This window comes from Aphelocoma coerulescens, unplaced genomic scaffold, assembly GCF_041296385.1.
Source record: "Aphelocoma coerulescens isolate FSJ_1873_10779 unplaced genomic scaffold, UR_Acoe_1.0 HiC_scaffold_175, whole genome shotgun sequence".
Lineage (NCBI taxonomy): Eukaryota > Metazoa > Chordata > Aves > Passeriformes > Corvidae > Aphelocoma > Aphelocoma coerulescens.
This window is the reverse complement of record NW_027183523.1, coordinates 112,467-127,310: the sequence shown is the minus strand read 5'-3', so window position 1 is coordinate 127,310 and position 14,844 is coordinate 112,467. Positions and strand designations below refer to the sequence as shown.

At 69.5% G+C, this 14,844-nt stretch overlaps 2 protein-coding genes across 4 annotated transcripts; both read right to left on the bottom strand.

Moving 5' to 3' along the window:
- Positions 1-375: 375 nt before the first annotated feature.
- Positions 376-7,334, bottom strand: CD63 (CD63 molecule). 3 transcript variants are annotated; one of them, XM_068998815.1, is made up of 8 exons: positions 7,253-7,334; positions 6,277-6,354; positions 4,043-4,231; positions 2,824-2,898; positions 2,615-2,710; positions 2,376-2,519; positions 2,192-2,275; positions 376-599 (listed from the first exon to the last, which is right to left on the bottom strand). In XM_068998815.1, exons 1-8 carry the CDS (start codon positions 7,274-7,276, stop codon positions 534-536), a joined length of 756 nt encoding a protein of 251 aa, XP_068854916.1. In that variant the 5' UTR covers positions 7,277-7,334; the 3' UTR covers positions 376-533. The 3 variants fall into 3 exon arrangements, with proteins under 3 accessions (XP_068854916.1, XP_068854917.1, XP_068854918.1); XM_068998816.1 differs by lacking the exon at positions 7,253-7,334 and adding an exon at positions 7,177-7,198; XM_068998817.1 differs by lacking the exon at positions 7,253-7,334 and adding an exon at positions 7,082-7,102.
- A 964-nt stretch (positions 7,335-8,298) lies between these two features.
- Positions 8,299-14,552, bottom strand: INPP1 (inositol polyphosphate-1-phosphatase). The gene is given in 6 exon segments (XM_068998794.1): positions 8,299-8,444; positions 8,446-8,788; positions 10,068-10,242; positions 11,515-11,718; positions 14,204-14,264; positions 14,348-14,552. Coding segments are annotated over 6 exon segments (1,131 nt in total). The 5' UTR covers position 14,552; the 3' UTR covers positions 8,299-8,300.
- Positions 14,553-14,844: the final 292 nt, after the last annotated feature.

Here is a 14,844-nt window from a genome sequence, read left to right as displayed (position 1 = left end):
CCCCCGGACCCCCTAAAACCCCCTCAACTCCAAGTGAGGCCCCCTCAGACCCCCTAAAACCCCCTCAACTCCATCAGGGACCCCCCCCGGACCCCCTAAAACCCCCTCAACTCCATCAGGGACCCCCCCCGGACCCCCTAAAACCTCCTCAACTCCAAGAGGGACCCCCCCCACCATCCCCACCCCCCAAACCCAGGAGGGATCCCCCCAACCCCCACCCCATAAAAGACCCCTTCATCCACAAGTTAACGCCCCCCACCCCAAAGAACTCCCCCCCCCCCCCCACCAAATCCACCCCTCAGGGTCCCCCCAACCCCACCAGGGCCTCCCCCACCCCAGAGACCCCCAGGGACCCCCACCCATCACACTCGGCTCTCCAGAAGCTTTTCCTCTTTATTCCAAACCCGGGGGGCCCCCCCAGGACCCCCGGAAAGGGGGGGGGGGGGGGGGGTTGGCACGTGGGCCCTGCCAGGACACCCCCCGAGGCCCCCCCCAGGACCCCCAAGGGGGGGGGCAGGAATTTGGGGGGGGGGCTACATGACCTCGTAGCCGCTGCGGATCCCCCGCATGAGGCAGCAGGCGAAGACGATGCCCAGGACCTGGGGGGAGAAAGGGGGGGGGGGGGGGGGGTCAGGGACATTTTGGGGGGGTGGGTGACACTTGGGGGGGGGGGTCAGTCAGCCCCACATTGGGAGGGTCTCAGCCCCACACTGAGGAGGGGTCATTCCCATAGGGGGGTCTCAGCCCCCATTTGGGGGGGGTCTCAGCCCCACACTGAGGAGGGGTCATTCCCATACTCAGGGGGGTCTCAGCCCCCATTTCCGGGGGGGGTCTCAGCCCCCATTTGGGGGGGGTCTCAGCCCCACACTGAGGAGGGGTCATCCCCATACTCAGGGGGGTCTCAGCCCCCATTTGGGGGGGGTCTCAGCCCTACCTTTGGGGGGGTTCATTCCCATACTCAGGGGGGTCTCAGCCCCCATTTCCGGGGGGGGTCTCAGCCCCCATTTGGGGGGGGTCTCAGCCCTACACTGAGGAGGGGTCATTCCCATATTCAGGGGGGTCTCAGCCCCCATTTGGGGGGGGGGTCTCAGCCCCACACTGAGGAGGGGTCATCCCCATACTCAGGGGGGTCTCAGCCCCCATTTGGGGGGGGTCTCAGCCCCACACTGAGGAGGGGTCATCCCCATACTCAGGGGGTTCTCAGCCCCCATTTGGGGGGGGGTCTCAGCCCCCATTTGGGGGGGGGGTCTCAGCCCCACACTGAGGAGGGGTCATTCCCATACTCAGGGGGGTCTCAGCCCCCATTTGGGGGGGGTCTCAGCCCTACCTTTGGGGGGGTCATTCCCATACTCAGGGGGGTCTCAGCCCCCATTTGAGGGGGTCTCAGCCCCACACTGAGGAGGGGTCATCCCCATACTCAGGGGGGTCTCAGCCCCCATTTCCGGGGGGGTCTCAGCCCCACACTGGAGAGGGTTCATCCCATACTCAGGGGGGTCTCAGCCCCCATTTGGGGGGGGTCTCAGCCCCACATTCAGAGGATCTCACCCCCATTTTGGGGGGGTCTCAGCCCCCATTTTGGGGGGGGTCTCACCCCACATTCAGAGGGTCTCAGCCCCCATTTTGGGGGGGTCTCAGCCCCACATTCAGAGGGTCTCAGCCCCCATTTTGGGGGGGTCTCAGCCCCACATTCAGAGGATCTCACCCCCATTTGGGCGGAGTCTCACCCCCCATTCAGAGGCTCCCACCCCCATTTTGGGGGGAGTCTCAGCCCCCATTTTGGGGAGGGTCTCACCCCACATTCAGGAGCTCTCACCCCCCACTTGGGGGGGTCTCACCCCCATTTTGGGGGGGGTCTCAGCCCACATTCAGAGGGTCTCAGCCCCCATTTTGGGGGACTCTCAGCCCCACATTCAGAGGGTCTCAGCCCACATTCAGAGGATCTCACCCCCATTTTGGGGAGGGTCTCAGCCCACATTCAGAGGCTCTCACCCCCCATTTTGGGGGGGGTCTCAGCCCACATTCAGAGGCTCTCACCCCACATTCAGAGGATCTCACCCCCATTTTGGGGAGACTCTCAGCCCCCATTTTGGGGAGGGTCTCACCCCCCATTCAGAGGCTCTCACCCCCATTTTGGGGAGGGTCTCACCCCCCATTCAGAGTATCCCACCCCCCATTTTGGGGGGTCTCTCACCTCGAAGAAGGCGATGCCCAGCGCCACGGCAGCCAGCAGCACGATGCTGTTCTTCACCCACGCCTCCACGCTGGGCAGGCAGCCCTGGGCAGGGGGGAGGCACAGGGGAGCGGGGGGGCCCTCAGGGGGCTCAGGGACCCCCCCAAAAGGGGCTTCAGGAGTGGGTGGGGGGGGGGGGTCTCACCTTCACGAACACGGTGGCCGGAGTGGGCCGGACGTTGCAGGTGGGGGTGTCCGTGCGGCAGCAGGACCTGGGCACGGTGTCGTTGGTCTTGAAGGGCTCCAGGCTCGCCCAGTCCGTGTAGTTATTGACCCCACAGCAGGAAAACTGCCCGGAAAAAGGGTCAGGAATTGCGGGGAGGGGGGTCCAGGAGCAGCACAAGCCCCCTCCCCAAATTAGAGGGGGGTGACCCCAAAGCTCACCTCGCGCTGGAAGCCGTCCATGGCGGTGGCCAGCACCGGGTCCTTGTCGTAGCCTCTCATGAGCTCCGACATCCCCTTCTCCACCAGCCCGTGCACCTTGAGGGGGGGGGGAAAAGTGGGTCGGGGGGGGGTCACAGGGGGTGGTGGGACCCCCCTGGAGGGGGTGACGGGACCCCCGGGGTCAGGGGGGGGTGGTCAGGGACCCCCACCTTGTCCTTGAAGACGTAGCCGGCGATGGCGGCGGCGATCTCCACCAGGCAGATGAGGCTGAGCAGGACGGCGAACTGGGGGGGGGGGGGGGGGGGGGGGTCAGGGGGTTTGGGGGGGTCTAAGGGGGTCTGGGGGGGTCTGGGGAGGGGGCACAGAGGGGGGGTTGGGGGGCCAAGGGGGGCTGGGGGAGTTGGGGGGCTGGGGGGTTACGGTAGAGGGTCAGGGTTGGGTGGGGGGTCAGAGGAGAGGTTGAGGTGGGGGGGGTCATAGGGGGATTTTGGGGGGGTCACAGGGGGGGTTTGGGGGGTCACAGGGGGGTTTTGGGGGGTCACAGGGGGGTCAGGGTGGATGGGGGCCCGGGAGGATGGTGGGGGGGTCATAGGGGGGTTTTGGGGGGGGTCACAGTGGGGTTTTGGGGGGATCACAGTGGGGTTCTGGGGGGGGTTTTGGGGGGGTCAGGGTGGGTGGGGGTTCGGGAGGATTGTGGGGGAGGTCACGGGGTTCTGGGGGGGGTTTTGGGGGTCACAGGGGGGTTTTGGGGGGTCACAGGGGGGTTCTGGGGAGGTTCTGGGGGGCTTGGGGGGGGTCAGGGTAAAAAGGGGCCCGGGAGGATCGTGGGGGGGTCACAGTGGGGTTCTGGGGGGGGTTTTGGGGGTCACAGGGGGGTTTTGGGGTTTTTTTTGGGGGTGGTCAGGGTGGATGGGGTCCCGGGAGGATCGTGGGGGGGTCACAGTGGGGTTTTCGGGGGGTTTTTAGGGAGGTCAGGGTGGGTGGGGGCCTGGGAGGATCGTGGGGGGGTCACAGTGGGGTTTTCGGGGGGTTTTGGGGGCAGTCACAGAGGGGTTTTGGGGGGGTTTTTAGGGAGGTCAGGGTGGGTGGGGTCCCGGGAGGATCGTGGGGGGGTCACAGTGGGGTTTTCGGGGGGTTTTGGGGGGGGTCACAGTGGGGTTTTGGGGGGATTTAGGATGGGTGGGGTGTGGGGGTCATGGCGGGGGTCCAGGACGATCGTGGGGGGGTCACAGCGGGGATTATGGGGGGGTCGGGCTGGGCATTCCAGGGGGGGGTGGGGCAGGGGTCAGGGTGGGGGTCAGGGTCACAATGGGGGGGCACCGGTTGTGGTGTCCCAGTGAAGGGCCGGGCCGGGGGGTCCCGGGGGCCTCCCGGGGTGGGGGTGGGGGGTCCCGAGGGGGGGGTCCCGGGGTGCTGCCCCCCCCTCACCGTGGTGACCATGCAGTAGCTCTCCTTCCAGGCGCCGCAGCAGCCGAAGAAGGAGATGAAGAAGATGATGACCCCCAGCACCACGATGGCCGCGGGGCTCCCGCCCGAGCCGGCCACCAGGGCCACCGGCACCTTGCCCACGGCCCCCAGCGCGTAGACACCGATGGCGATCAGGGCCACGCCGCACACCTGGAGCATGGGGGGGGAGCACAGAGCGTCGGGGACAGCCGGGACCCCCCCCTGTAGGACCCCCCCGAATCCCTCCGTAGGATCCCCCCCCGTAGGACCCCCCCCGAATCCCCCTGTAGGATCCCCCCCCTGTAGGACCCCCCCGAATCCCTCCGTAGGATCCCCCCCCGTAGGACCGCCCCGAATCCCTCCGTAGGATCCCCCCCTGTAGGACCCCCCCGAATCCCTCCGTAGGATCCCCCCCTGTAGGACCCCCCCGAATCCCTCCGTAGGATCCTCCCCTGAAGGACCCCCCCCCCCCCGAATCCCGCCGTAGGATCCCCCCTGAAATCCCCCGTGGGACCCCCTGAACCCCCCTGAATCCCCCCGTAGGATTCCCCCCTAGGACCCCTGAATCCCCCCGTAAGACCCCCATGAATCCCCCATAGGACCCCCCTGAATCCCCCCGTAGGACCCCCCTGAACCCCCCCCGAAGCCCCCCATAGGACCCCCCCCCACCCCGCAGCGCCGCGTTCCGCTCCAATGTGGGGGACAAACTGGGGGGGGGGGGGGGGGGGGGGGTTTGGGGGGCACAGAGGGGATATCCCCCCCCCCCCCCCCCATTCCGGGGGAGGGGGGACACGGGGGGGGGGGGGCCAGGGGGAGGGGTCAGTGGCCACAGCGGGCCACGGGGAGGGGTCAGTGGCCACAGCGGCAGCGCCGGGAAGTCCAGGAAGTCCGGCCTTCCGGCCACGGCGGGGGGGGGGGGGCTGGCACCAACCCCGCTCGGGGGTCCCGGCGGACCCCGGGAGAGGGGTGGGGGGGGGGGTGTGAGGTTGATCCCACCGGCAGCCCCCTCCCCAAGGTGTGTCCCTCATCTCCGGACCCCTCCCCAAGGCGGGGAGACCCCCGCGGGGGGCGGGGCGGGGGCCGGGCCGCACAAACAGCGCGCGGGGGAGGGGGCGCGGGGTGGGGGGGGGGCTGGCACCGTGGCACCGTGGCACCCACCCCCACCCCCCCCCCCCGCGTCCCCCGGCCCTCGAGGGGTCACTCAGCAAGGCGTGGGGGGGGGGATTTCGGTGTGTGTCCCCCTCCCCATGACCCCCGTCTGTCCCCCCATGACCCCCGTCTGTCCCCCTCCCCATGCCCCCCGTGTGCCCCCCATGCCCCCCGTGTGTGTCCCCCTCCCCATCCCCCGTGTGTCCCCCCATCCCCCCCGTGTGTGTCCCCCCATCCCCCGTGTGTCCCCCTCCCCATCCCCCCCGTGTCCCCCCCATGCCCCCCGTCTGTCCCCCCCATTCCCCCCGTGTCCCCCCCATGCCCCCCGTCTGTCCCCCCCATGCCCCCCGTGTCCCCCCATCTCCCCCCCGTGTCCCCCTCCCCATCTCCCGTGTGCCCCCCATGCCCCCTGTGTCCCCCCCATCCCCCCCGTGTCCCCCCCCCATTCTCCCCGTGTCCCCCCTATCCCCCCCCGTGTCCCCCTCCCCATTCCCCCCGTGTCCCCCTCCCCACGCCCCGTGTCCCCCCTATCCCCCCCCGTGTCCCCCCATTCCCCGTGTCCCCCCATGCCCCCCGTGTCCCCCCATTCCCCCTGTCCCCCTCCCCATCTCCCGTGTCCCCCTCCCCACCCCCCGTGTCCCCCCTATACCCCCCCATGTCCCCCTCCCCACCCCCCGTGCCCCCCCATGCCCCCCTGTGTCCCCCCCGCCCCGCTCCGGCCGTTGGCTCTCGCGGTTCTTTCCTCACCCCGACTTCCCCAAAGCCGCCTCCCGCCGCTCACCGGGGTCCCCCCCGGTCCCCCCGGTCCCCCCCGGTCCCCCCGGTCCCCCCCCTCGGCTTGGGGTCCCCCATCCCCCCCCTCCCACGCTGAAGGCAGGATGTGGCTTCACCCAAAGTGACACCCACCCACCCCCCCCCTCCCCCACCCAAACTCCCCCAGCACCGGGGACCCCCCCCCCCCTCCCCCCGTACCCAAACCCGGGGCTGCGGGAGGTGGGGAGGGGGCGGCCGCGTGGATCCGCCCGGTTCCGCCGCTCCCGGGACCCCCGCCCGGGGGCCGGACTCACCCAGAAGATGAAGTTGAAGAAGAAAACCAAGAACTTCACGCATTTCATGCCCCCCTCGAGCGCCATGGCCCGTCCGTCCTGCGGGAGCGCCGCTCAGCACCGGCACCGGGCCCGGTACCGCTCCCCGCCGCCCACGAACCGCCGGCCCGGGCCCCGCCCCGCTACCGGTACCGCTCCACGCGGGCCTGACGTCCCCGTGCCGCTGCCGGTACCGCTGCCGGTACCGCTCCCGGTACCGCTCCTGGTACCCCTCCCCGCTCCCGGTACCGCTCCCCGCTCCCGGTACCGCTCCCGGTACCCCTCCCCGCTCCCGGTACCGCTCCACCCGGGCCTGACGTCCCCGTGCCGCTGCCGGTACCGCTCCCGGTACCGCTCCACCCGGGCCTGACGTCCCCGTGCCGCTCCCGGTACCGCTCCCGGTACCGCTCCCCGCTCCCGGTACCGCTCCTGGTACCCCTCCCCGCTCCCGGTACCGCTCCCCGCTCCCGGTACCGCTCCCGGTACCCCTCCCCGCTCCCGGTACCGCTCCTGGTACCCCTCCCCGCTCCCGGTACCGCTCCCCGCTCCCGGTACCGCTCCCGGTACCGCTCCACCCGGGCCTGACGTCCCCGTGCCGCTCCCGGTACCGCTCCCCGCTCCCGGTACCGCTCCCCGCCCCGCTCCCGGTACCCCTCCCCACTGTCGGTACCCCTCCCCGCTGCCGGTACCGCTGCCGGTACCGCTCCCCGCCCCGCTCCCGGTACCCCTTCCCGCTCCCGGTACCGCTCCCCGCCCCGCTCCCGGTACCGCTCCCCACTGCCGGTACCCCTCCCCGTTCCCGGTACCCCTCCCCGTTCCCGGTACCCCTCCCCACTCCCGGTACTCCTCCCCACTCCCGGTACCCCTCCCCGTTCCCGGTACCCCTCCCCGTTCCCGGTACCGCTCCCCGCTCCCGGTACCCCTCCCCGTTCCCGGTACCCCTCCCCGTTCCCGGTACCGCTCCCCGCGGGCTCCGGATCATGTGATGAGGGCGAGTCAAGAGGACACCGGGACCGCCCCGGGACCGCCCCGGGACCGGCACCGCCCTCCCGGCCCGGCCAAACACAAACGGGTGCGGGGGACGATTTATTGGGGGGGACATTTGGGGACACCGAGGGGACCCGCGGCTCGGAGCCCCCTCCGCGTTCCGCGCCCCGGGACGGCCGCAGGGGGTCCCGGGCATCCCAGCTCCGGGGGACCCCCGCCCCGGCGTCCCTGTCGCCACCGACCCCACAGCCGGGGGTCCCAGAGCCCCCTGACTCCACAGCCGGGGTCCCAGACCCCCCTGACCCCACACCCGGGGGTCCCGGACCCCCCCGACCCCGCACCCCGGGGGTCCCAGACCCCCCCGACCCCACACCCCGGGGGTCCCGGACCCCCCCTGACCCCGCACCCCGGGGGTCCCAGACCCCCCTGACCTTGCACCCCGGGGTCACTGTCGCTACCGATCCCACACCCGGGGGTCCCAGACCCCCCTGACCCCGCACCCCGGGGGTCCCAGACCCCCCTGACCCCGCACCCCGGGGGTCCCACATCCCCCTGAACCCGCACCCCGGGGTCCCGGACCCCCAACTCCCCCCCACCCCGGGCTCCCAGCCCCCCAAACTCCCCCACCCCGGGCTCCCAGCCCCCCAAACCCCCCCACCCCGAGCTCCCAGTCCCCCAAACTCCCCCACCCCGGGCTCCCAGCCCCCCAAACTCCCCCACCCCGGGCTCCCAGCCCCCCAAACCCCCCACACCCCGGGCTCCCAGCCCCCCAAACTCCCCCACCCCGGCCTCCCAGCCCCCCAACTCCCCCCCACCCCGAGCTCCCAGGCCCCCAAACTCCCCCACCCCGGGCTCCAAGCCCCCCAAACCCCCCCACCCCGAGCTCCCAGCCCCCCAAACCCCCCCACCCCGGGCTCCCAGCCCCCCAAACTCCCCCACCCCGGGCTCCCAGCCCCCCAAACCCCCCCACCCCGGGCTCCCAGCCCCTCCCCAGTTTGCCCCCCGCCCCATCCCCGGTGTCACAAGCCGGGCAGGTCGCCCAGCGCGTCCAGCACTGCCCGCAGGTGCTGGCGGTGCACGAAGGCCACGAGCCCGTCCCGGTTCGCCCAGCGCTCGCCCCCCGCCTCTCCCGGGTGCGGCCGGTGATAGACGAGCTCGGGGGGGGTCCCCGGTGCCCCCCGCCCGCAGCGCCGCCGCCAAGGCCACCACCCCCCCGCCCAGGGCCCGCAGGATGGCGTGGGGGGCACACGAGTCCCAGGCGAAGGTGGTGGCTTGCGACAGCACGAAGGCGTCCGCCAGCCCCAGAGCCACGCAGAGCAGTTTGTAGCCGGCTCCGGCGGCGAAATGCGGGGGACCCCCGCCCAAGGAGCCCAGAGCCCCCCGCACCGCCGCCCCCTCGGCCCGGCTCAGCACCACGCGGGGGGGACACGCGTGGGCGGCGGGCGGGGACAGCGAGCACAGCCGGGTGTCCCCGTGGGCAACCCCCCAGTGGAAGCGGCCTTGCCACCTGCGGGGGGGACGGCAGGGGTCGGGGGGTGCCGGAGGTGGGGGTTGGGGGGGGTGGGGGGACCGCGGGGGGTGGGGGTATGGGGGTGTTGGGATACTGGGGGTGGGGGGTATGGAGGTGTTGGGATACCAGGGTGGGGGGTATGGGGGTGCTGGGATACCCGGGGTGAGGGGTATGGGGGTGACAGGGACTCCAGGGTGGGGGGTATGGGGGGGCTGGGACCCTGGGGGGTGGGTTATGGGGGTGCTGGGATACCGGGGTGGGGGATATGGGGGTGACAGGGACCCTGGGGTGGGGGGTATGGGGGTGCTGGGACCCTGGGGGTGGGGGTATGGGGGTGCTGGGATACTGGGGGTGGGTTATGGGGGTGCTGGGATACTGGGGGTGGGGGTATGGGGGTGTTGGGATACCAGGGTGGGGGGTAGGGGGGTGCTGGGACACCGGGGGGTGGGTATGGGGGTGCTGGGACACCCAGGGTGGGGGTATGGGGGGTTGGGACACTGGGGGTGAGGGGTATGGGGGGGCTGGGATACCGGGGGGTGGGGTATGGGGGTGACTGGGACCCTGGGGGGTGGGGTATGGGGGTGCTGGGATACCGGGGTGGGGGTATGGGGGTGACAGGGACCCTGGGGTGGGGGGTATGGGGGTGCTGGGATACTGGGGGTGGGTTATGGGGGTGCTGGGACACCCAGGGTGGGGGTATGGGGGGTTGGGACACTGGGGGTGAGGGGTATGGGGGGGCTGGGATACCGGGGGGTGGGGTATGGGGTGACTGGGACCCTGGGGGGTGGGGTATGGGGGTGCTGGGATACTGGGGTGGGGGTATGGGGGTGACAGGGACTCCAGGGTGGGGGGTATGGGGGGGCTGGGACCCTGGGGGGTGGGTTATGGGGGTGCTGGGATACTGGGGTGGGGGGTATGGGGGTGTTGGGATACCGGGGTGGGGGATATGGGGGTGACAGGGACACTGGGGTGGGGGGTATGGGGGTGACAGGGACACCCAGGGTGGGGGGTATGGGGGGTGACAGGGACCCCGGGGTGGGGGGTATGGGGGTGCTGGGACACCCAGGGTGAGGGGTATGGGGGTGACAGGGACACTGGGGTGTCAGGTCAGGGGGCACTGGGACACCCGGGGTGGGGGGTATGGGGGTGCTGGGACACCCAGGGTGAGGGGTATGGGGGTGACAGGGACCCAGGGGTGAAGGGTACAGGGTGACAGGGACCCCCGGGTGTGCGGTCAGGGGTGCCAGGAACCCCGGGGTGCGGGGTCTGGGGGTACCTGTGTGTCTGGGGGTCCCGCTGGAAGAAGGGCTCGTTGATGACCCCCAGGACGGGGACCCCGCTGTGGCGGTCGAAGGCCCCCACGAGCACCAGGGCCGAGCGCAGCCCCCCGGGGGCGATGCCATCGATGGCGGCCACGTCCTCGCGCCCCCCGATGAACTCGTTGGTGGAGTCTGCGGGGTTTGCCAGGGGCTCTGCGGGGCCCTGTCCTTGGCCCTGTCCCCATCCCACCCCACAGTCCCTGTCCTGTCACCATCCCATCCCTGTCCCATCCCTGTCCTGTCCTGTCACCATCCCATCCCATCCCATCCCATCCCATCCCATCCCTGTCCCTATCCCCGTCCCCATCCCTGTTGTTGTTCCCATCTCTGTCCTCATCCCACCCCATCCCTGTTCCTGTTCCTCTTCCCATCCCTGTTCCTGTTCCCATCTCTGTCCTCGTCCCACCCCATCCCTGTTCCTGTTCCTGTCCCCATCCCTGTTCCTGTTCCCATCCCACCCCATCCCTGTTCCTGTTCCTGTCCCCATCCCTGTTCCTGTTCCCATCTCTGTCCTCGTCCCACCCCATCCCTGCTCCTGTTCCTGTTCCCATCCCATCCCTGTTCCTGTTCCTGTCCTCATCCCACCCCATCCCTGTTCCCGTTCCCATCCCATCCCATCCCTGTCCTCATCCCATCCCATCCCATCCCATCCCATCCCATCCCATCCCATCCCATCCCATCCCATCCCACCCCATCCCATCCCATCCCTGTCCTCATCCCACCCCATCCCTGTTCCCGTTCCCATCCCATCCCATCCCATCCCTGTCCTCATCCCCATCCCTGTTCCTGTTCCTGTCCCTGTTCCCATCCCACCCCATCCCTGTTCCTGTTCCCACCCCCATTCCTGTTCCTGTCCCCATCCCTGTTCCTGTTCCCAACCCCATCCGTGTTCCTGTTCCTGTTCCTGTTCCCATCCCACCCCATCCCTGTTCCTGTTCCCATCCCTGTTCCTGTTCCTGTTCCTGTTCCCATCCCACCCCATCCCTGTTCCTGTTCCCATCCCCATCCCTGTTCCTGTCCCCATCCCCATCCCTGTTCCTGTCCCCATCCCACCCCATCCCTGTTCCTGTCCCCATCCCTGTTCCTGTTCCCATCCCTGTTCCTGTTCCTGTCCCCATCCCCGTTCCTGTTCCTGTCCCCATCCCCATCCCTGTTCCTGTCCCCATCCCTGTTCCTGTTCCCATCCCTGTTCCTGTTCCTGTCCCCATCCCCATCCCTGTTCCTGTCCCCATCCCTGTTCCTGTTCCCATCCCTGTTCCTGTTCCCATCCCACCCCATCCCTGTTCCTGTTCCTGTTCCCATCCCCATCCCTGTTCCCGTCCCCATCCCTGTTCCTGTTCCAGTCCCCATCCCTGTCCCCACCCCATCCCATCCCATCCCTGTCCCCACCCCACAGCCTCTCACCAATGGGGTCTATCCAGATTCCCAGGTCCCCCGGGGCCACTCCGGGGTCGATGCCAGCCAGCTCCGTGTCCCCGAGTGTCACCTCCCGGTGCACGGCCTCTGCCAGCAGCTCGGCCGCCCGCGTCTGCTCGGGGCCCAGCACCGACAGCAGCAGGGCCGCCGTGTCCTCCGGGGTGGCACAGACCCGCACCGTCACCGTGCCACCTGCCAGGACCCCAAATCAGTCACAGACATGGCACAGACCCGCACCGTCACCGTGCCACCTGCCAGGACCCCAAATCAGTCACAGACGTGGCACAGACCCGCACCGTCACCGTGCCACCTGCCAGGACCCCAAATCAGTCACAGGGGTGGCACAGACCCGCACCGTCACCGTGCCACCTGCCAGGACCCCAAATCAGTCACAGGCGTGGCACAGACCCGCACCGTCACCGTGCCACCTGCCAGGACCCCAAATCAGTCACAGACATGGCACAGACCCGCACCGTCACCGTGCCACCTGCTAGGACCCCAAATCAGTCACAGGGGTGGCACAGACCCGCACCGTCACCGTGCCACCTGCCAGGACCCCAAATCAGTCACAGGGGTGGCACAGACCCGCACCGTCACCGTGCCACCTGCCAGGACCCCAAATCAGTCACAGACGTGGCACAGACCCGCACCGTCACCGTGCCACCTGCCAGGACCCCAAATCAGTCACAGGCATGGCACAGACCCGCACCGTCACCGTGCCACCTGCCAGGACCCCAAATCAGTCACAGACATGGCACAGACCCGCACCGTCACCGTGCCACCTGCCAGGACCCCAAATCAGTCACAGGCATGGCACAGACCCGCACCGTCACCGTGCCACCTGCCAGGACCCCAAATCAGTCACAGGGGTGGCACAGACCCGCACCGTCACCGTGCCACCTGCCAGGACCCCAAATCAGTCACAGGGGTGGCACAGACCCGCACCGTCACCGTGCCACCTGCCAGGACCCCAAATCAGTCACAGGGGTGGCACAGACCCGCACCGTCACCGTGCCACCTGCCAGGACCCCAAATCAGTCACAGGCGTGGCACAGACCCGCACCGTCACCGTGCCACCTGCCAGGACCCCAAATCAGTCACAGGGGTGGCACCGACCCGCACCGTCACCGTGCCACCTGCCAGGACCCCAAATCAGTCACAGGGGTGGCACAGACCCGCACCGTCACCGTGCCACCTGCCAGGACCCCAAATCAGTCACAGGGGTGGCACAGACCCGCACCGTCACCGTGCCACCTGCCAGAACCCCAAATCAGTCACAGGGGGTGGCACAGACCCGCACCGTCACCGTGCCACCTGCCAGGACCCCAAATCAGTCACAGGGGTGGCACAGACCCGCACCGTCACCGTGCCACCTGCCAGGACCCCGGGTCAGTCACAGGGGTGGCACAGACCCGCACCGTCACCGTGCCACCTGCCAGGACCCCAAATCAGTCACAGACGTGGCACAGACCCGCACCGTCACCGTGCCACCTGCCAGGACCCCAAATCAGTCACAGGGGTGGCACAGACCCGCACCGTCACCGTGCCACCTGCCAGGACCCCAAATCAGTCACAGACGTGGCACAGACCCGCACCGTCACCGTGCCACCTGCCAGGACCCCAAATCAGATGGGACATGGCACAGGGACCCCCAACTCAGCCATGGGAATGTGGGGACATGGGGCACGGTGGCATCGGGATGTGGGGACACGGGGATGTGGGGACAGGGTGACATTGGGATATGGGGCACGGTGGCATCGTGATGTGGGGACACAGGGATGTGGGGACAGGGTGACCATGGGGCACGGTGGCATCGGGATGTGTGGACACGGGGATGTGGGGACAGGGTGACCATGGGGCACGGTGGCATCGGGATGTGTGGACACGGGGATGTGGGGACAGGGTGACCATGGGGCACGGTGGCATCGGGACACGGGGACACCGGGATGTGGGGACAGGGTGACCATGGGTCACGGTGGCATCGGGATGTGGGGACACGGGGATGTGGGGACAGGGTGACATCGGGACATGGGGCACGGTGGCATCGGGACACGGGGACACGGAGATGTGGGGACAGGGTGACCACAGGGCACGGTGGCATCGGGACACGGGGACACCGGGATGTGGGGACAGGGTGACCATGGGTCACGGTGGCATCGGGATGTGGGGACACGGGGACACAGGGACACGGGGATGTGGGGACAGGGTGACCATGGGGCACGGTGGCATCGGGATGTGGGGACACGGGGATGTGGGGACAGGGTGACCATGGGGCACGGTGGCATCGGGATGTGGGGACACGGGGATGTGGGGACAGGGTGACATCGGGACATGGGGCACGGTGGCATCGGGACACGGGGACACGGAGATGTGGGGACAGGGTGACCACGGGGCACGGTGGCATCGGGACACGGGGACACCGGGATGTGGGGACAGGGTGACCATGGGTCACGGTGGCATCGGGATGTGGGGACACGGGGACACAGGGACACGGGGATGTGGGGACAGGGTGACCATGGGGCACGGTGGCATCGGGATGTGGGGACACGGGGATGTGGGGACAGGACGACATCGGGACATGGGGCACGGGGCCCCCCTCCTCAGCCTCGGCCCCACATCCCCCACACGTGTCCCCACCCCGCTGTCTCCACCCGTGGCCCACACCGTCCCCACTCACCCTCCACGTCCCTGAACTCGTTGGACTCCTCCCCGTGGATGTGCTCCCGGAGCTCGGGGAACTGGGGGGACACCGGGAGGGGCTCGGGGAGGGGAGCTCGGAGGGTGCCGGAGCCCTGGGACACCCCCCGGGCGCTGTCCCCACCTGTGTCCCCAGGTCGTGCTTGATGACCTCCTGGATCAGCACATCCGCCAGCGTCTTGAAGTCCTGCAGGAAGCGCCGGTTCCGCTCGGGTCCCGTTTTCTCGGCCACCAGGAGCCGGAAGAGCGGCTCCTCCGCCCGGCACCGCCGCGCCACCTCCGCCGCCTTCTCGGACACCGCCACCAGCGCCTGCAGCAGCCCCGCCATGGCCGGGACAGCGGAGACAGCGGAGATACCGGAGATACCGGAGATAGACACCGGAGATACCGGAGACACCGGAGATAGACACCGGAGATACCGGAGATACCTGCGAGGGGCAGGGGCGGGGGTCAGGGACGCGCTCCGAAAGGCTCGGGAATGATCCCGAACGTGGACGGGGGATGTGGGGATGTGGGGACGTTGGGATGTGGGGATGTGGGGATTTGGGGACATTGGGATGTGGGGATGTGGGGATGTGGGGACATTGGGATGTGGGGATGTGAGGATTTGGGGACATTGGG

Excerpts from the sequence above, each read along its gene's own strand:
- CD63 (XM_068998815.1), bottom strand. The coding sequence starts at position 7,276 with ATGATCCGGAGCCCGCGGGGAGCG. Across the intron at positions 2,276-2,375 it reads CGGCCACCGTGTTCGTGAAG|GGCTGCCTGCCCAGCGTGGA; the intron begins GTGAGACCCCCC and ends CCCCCTGCCCAG. Across the intron at positions 600-2,191 it reads TGGGCATCGCCTTCTTCGAG|GTCCTGGGCATCGTCTTCGC; the intron begins GTGAGAGACCCC and ends TTCTCCCCCCAG.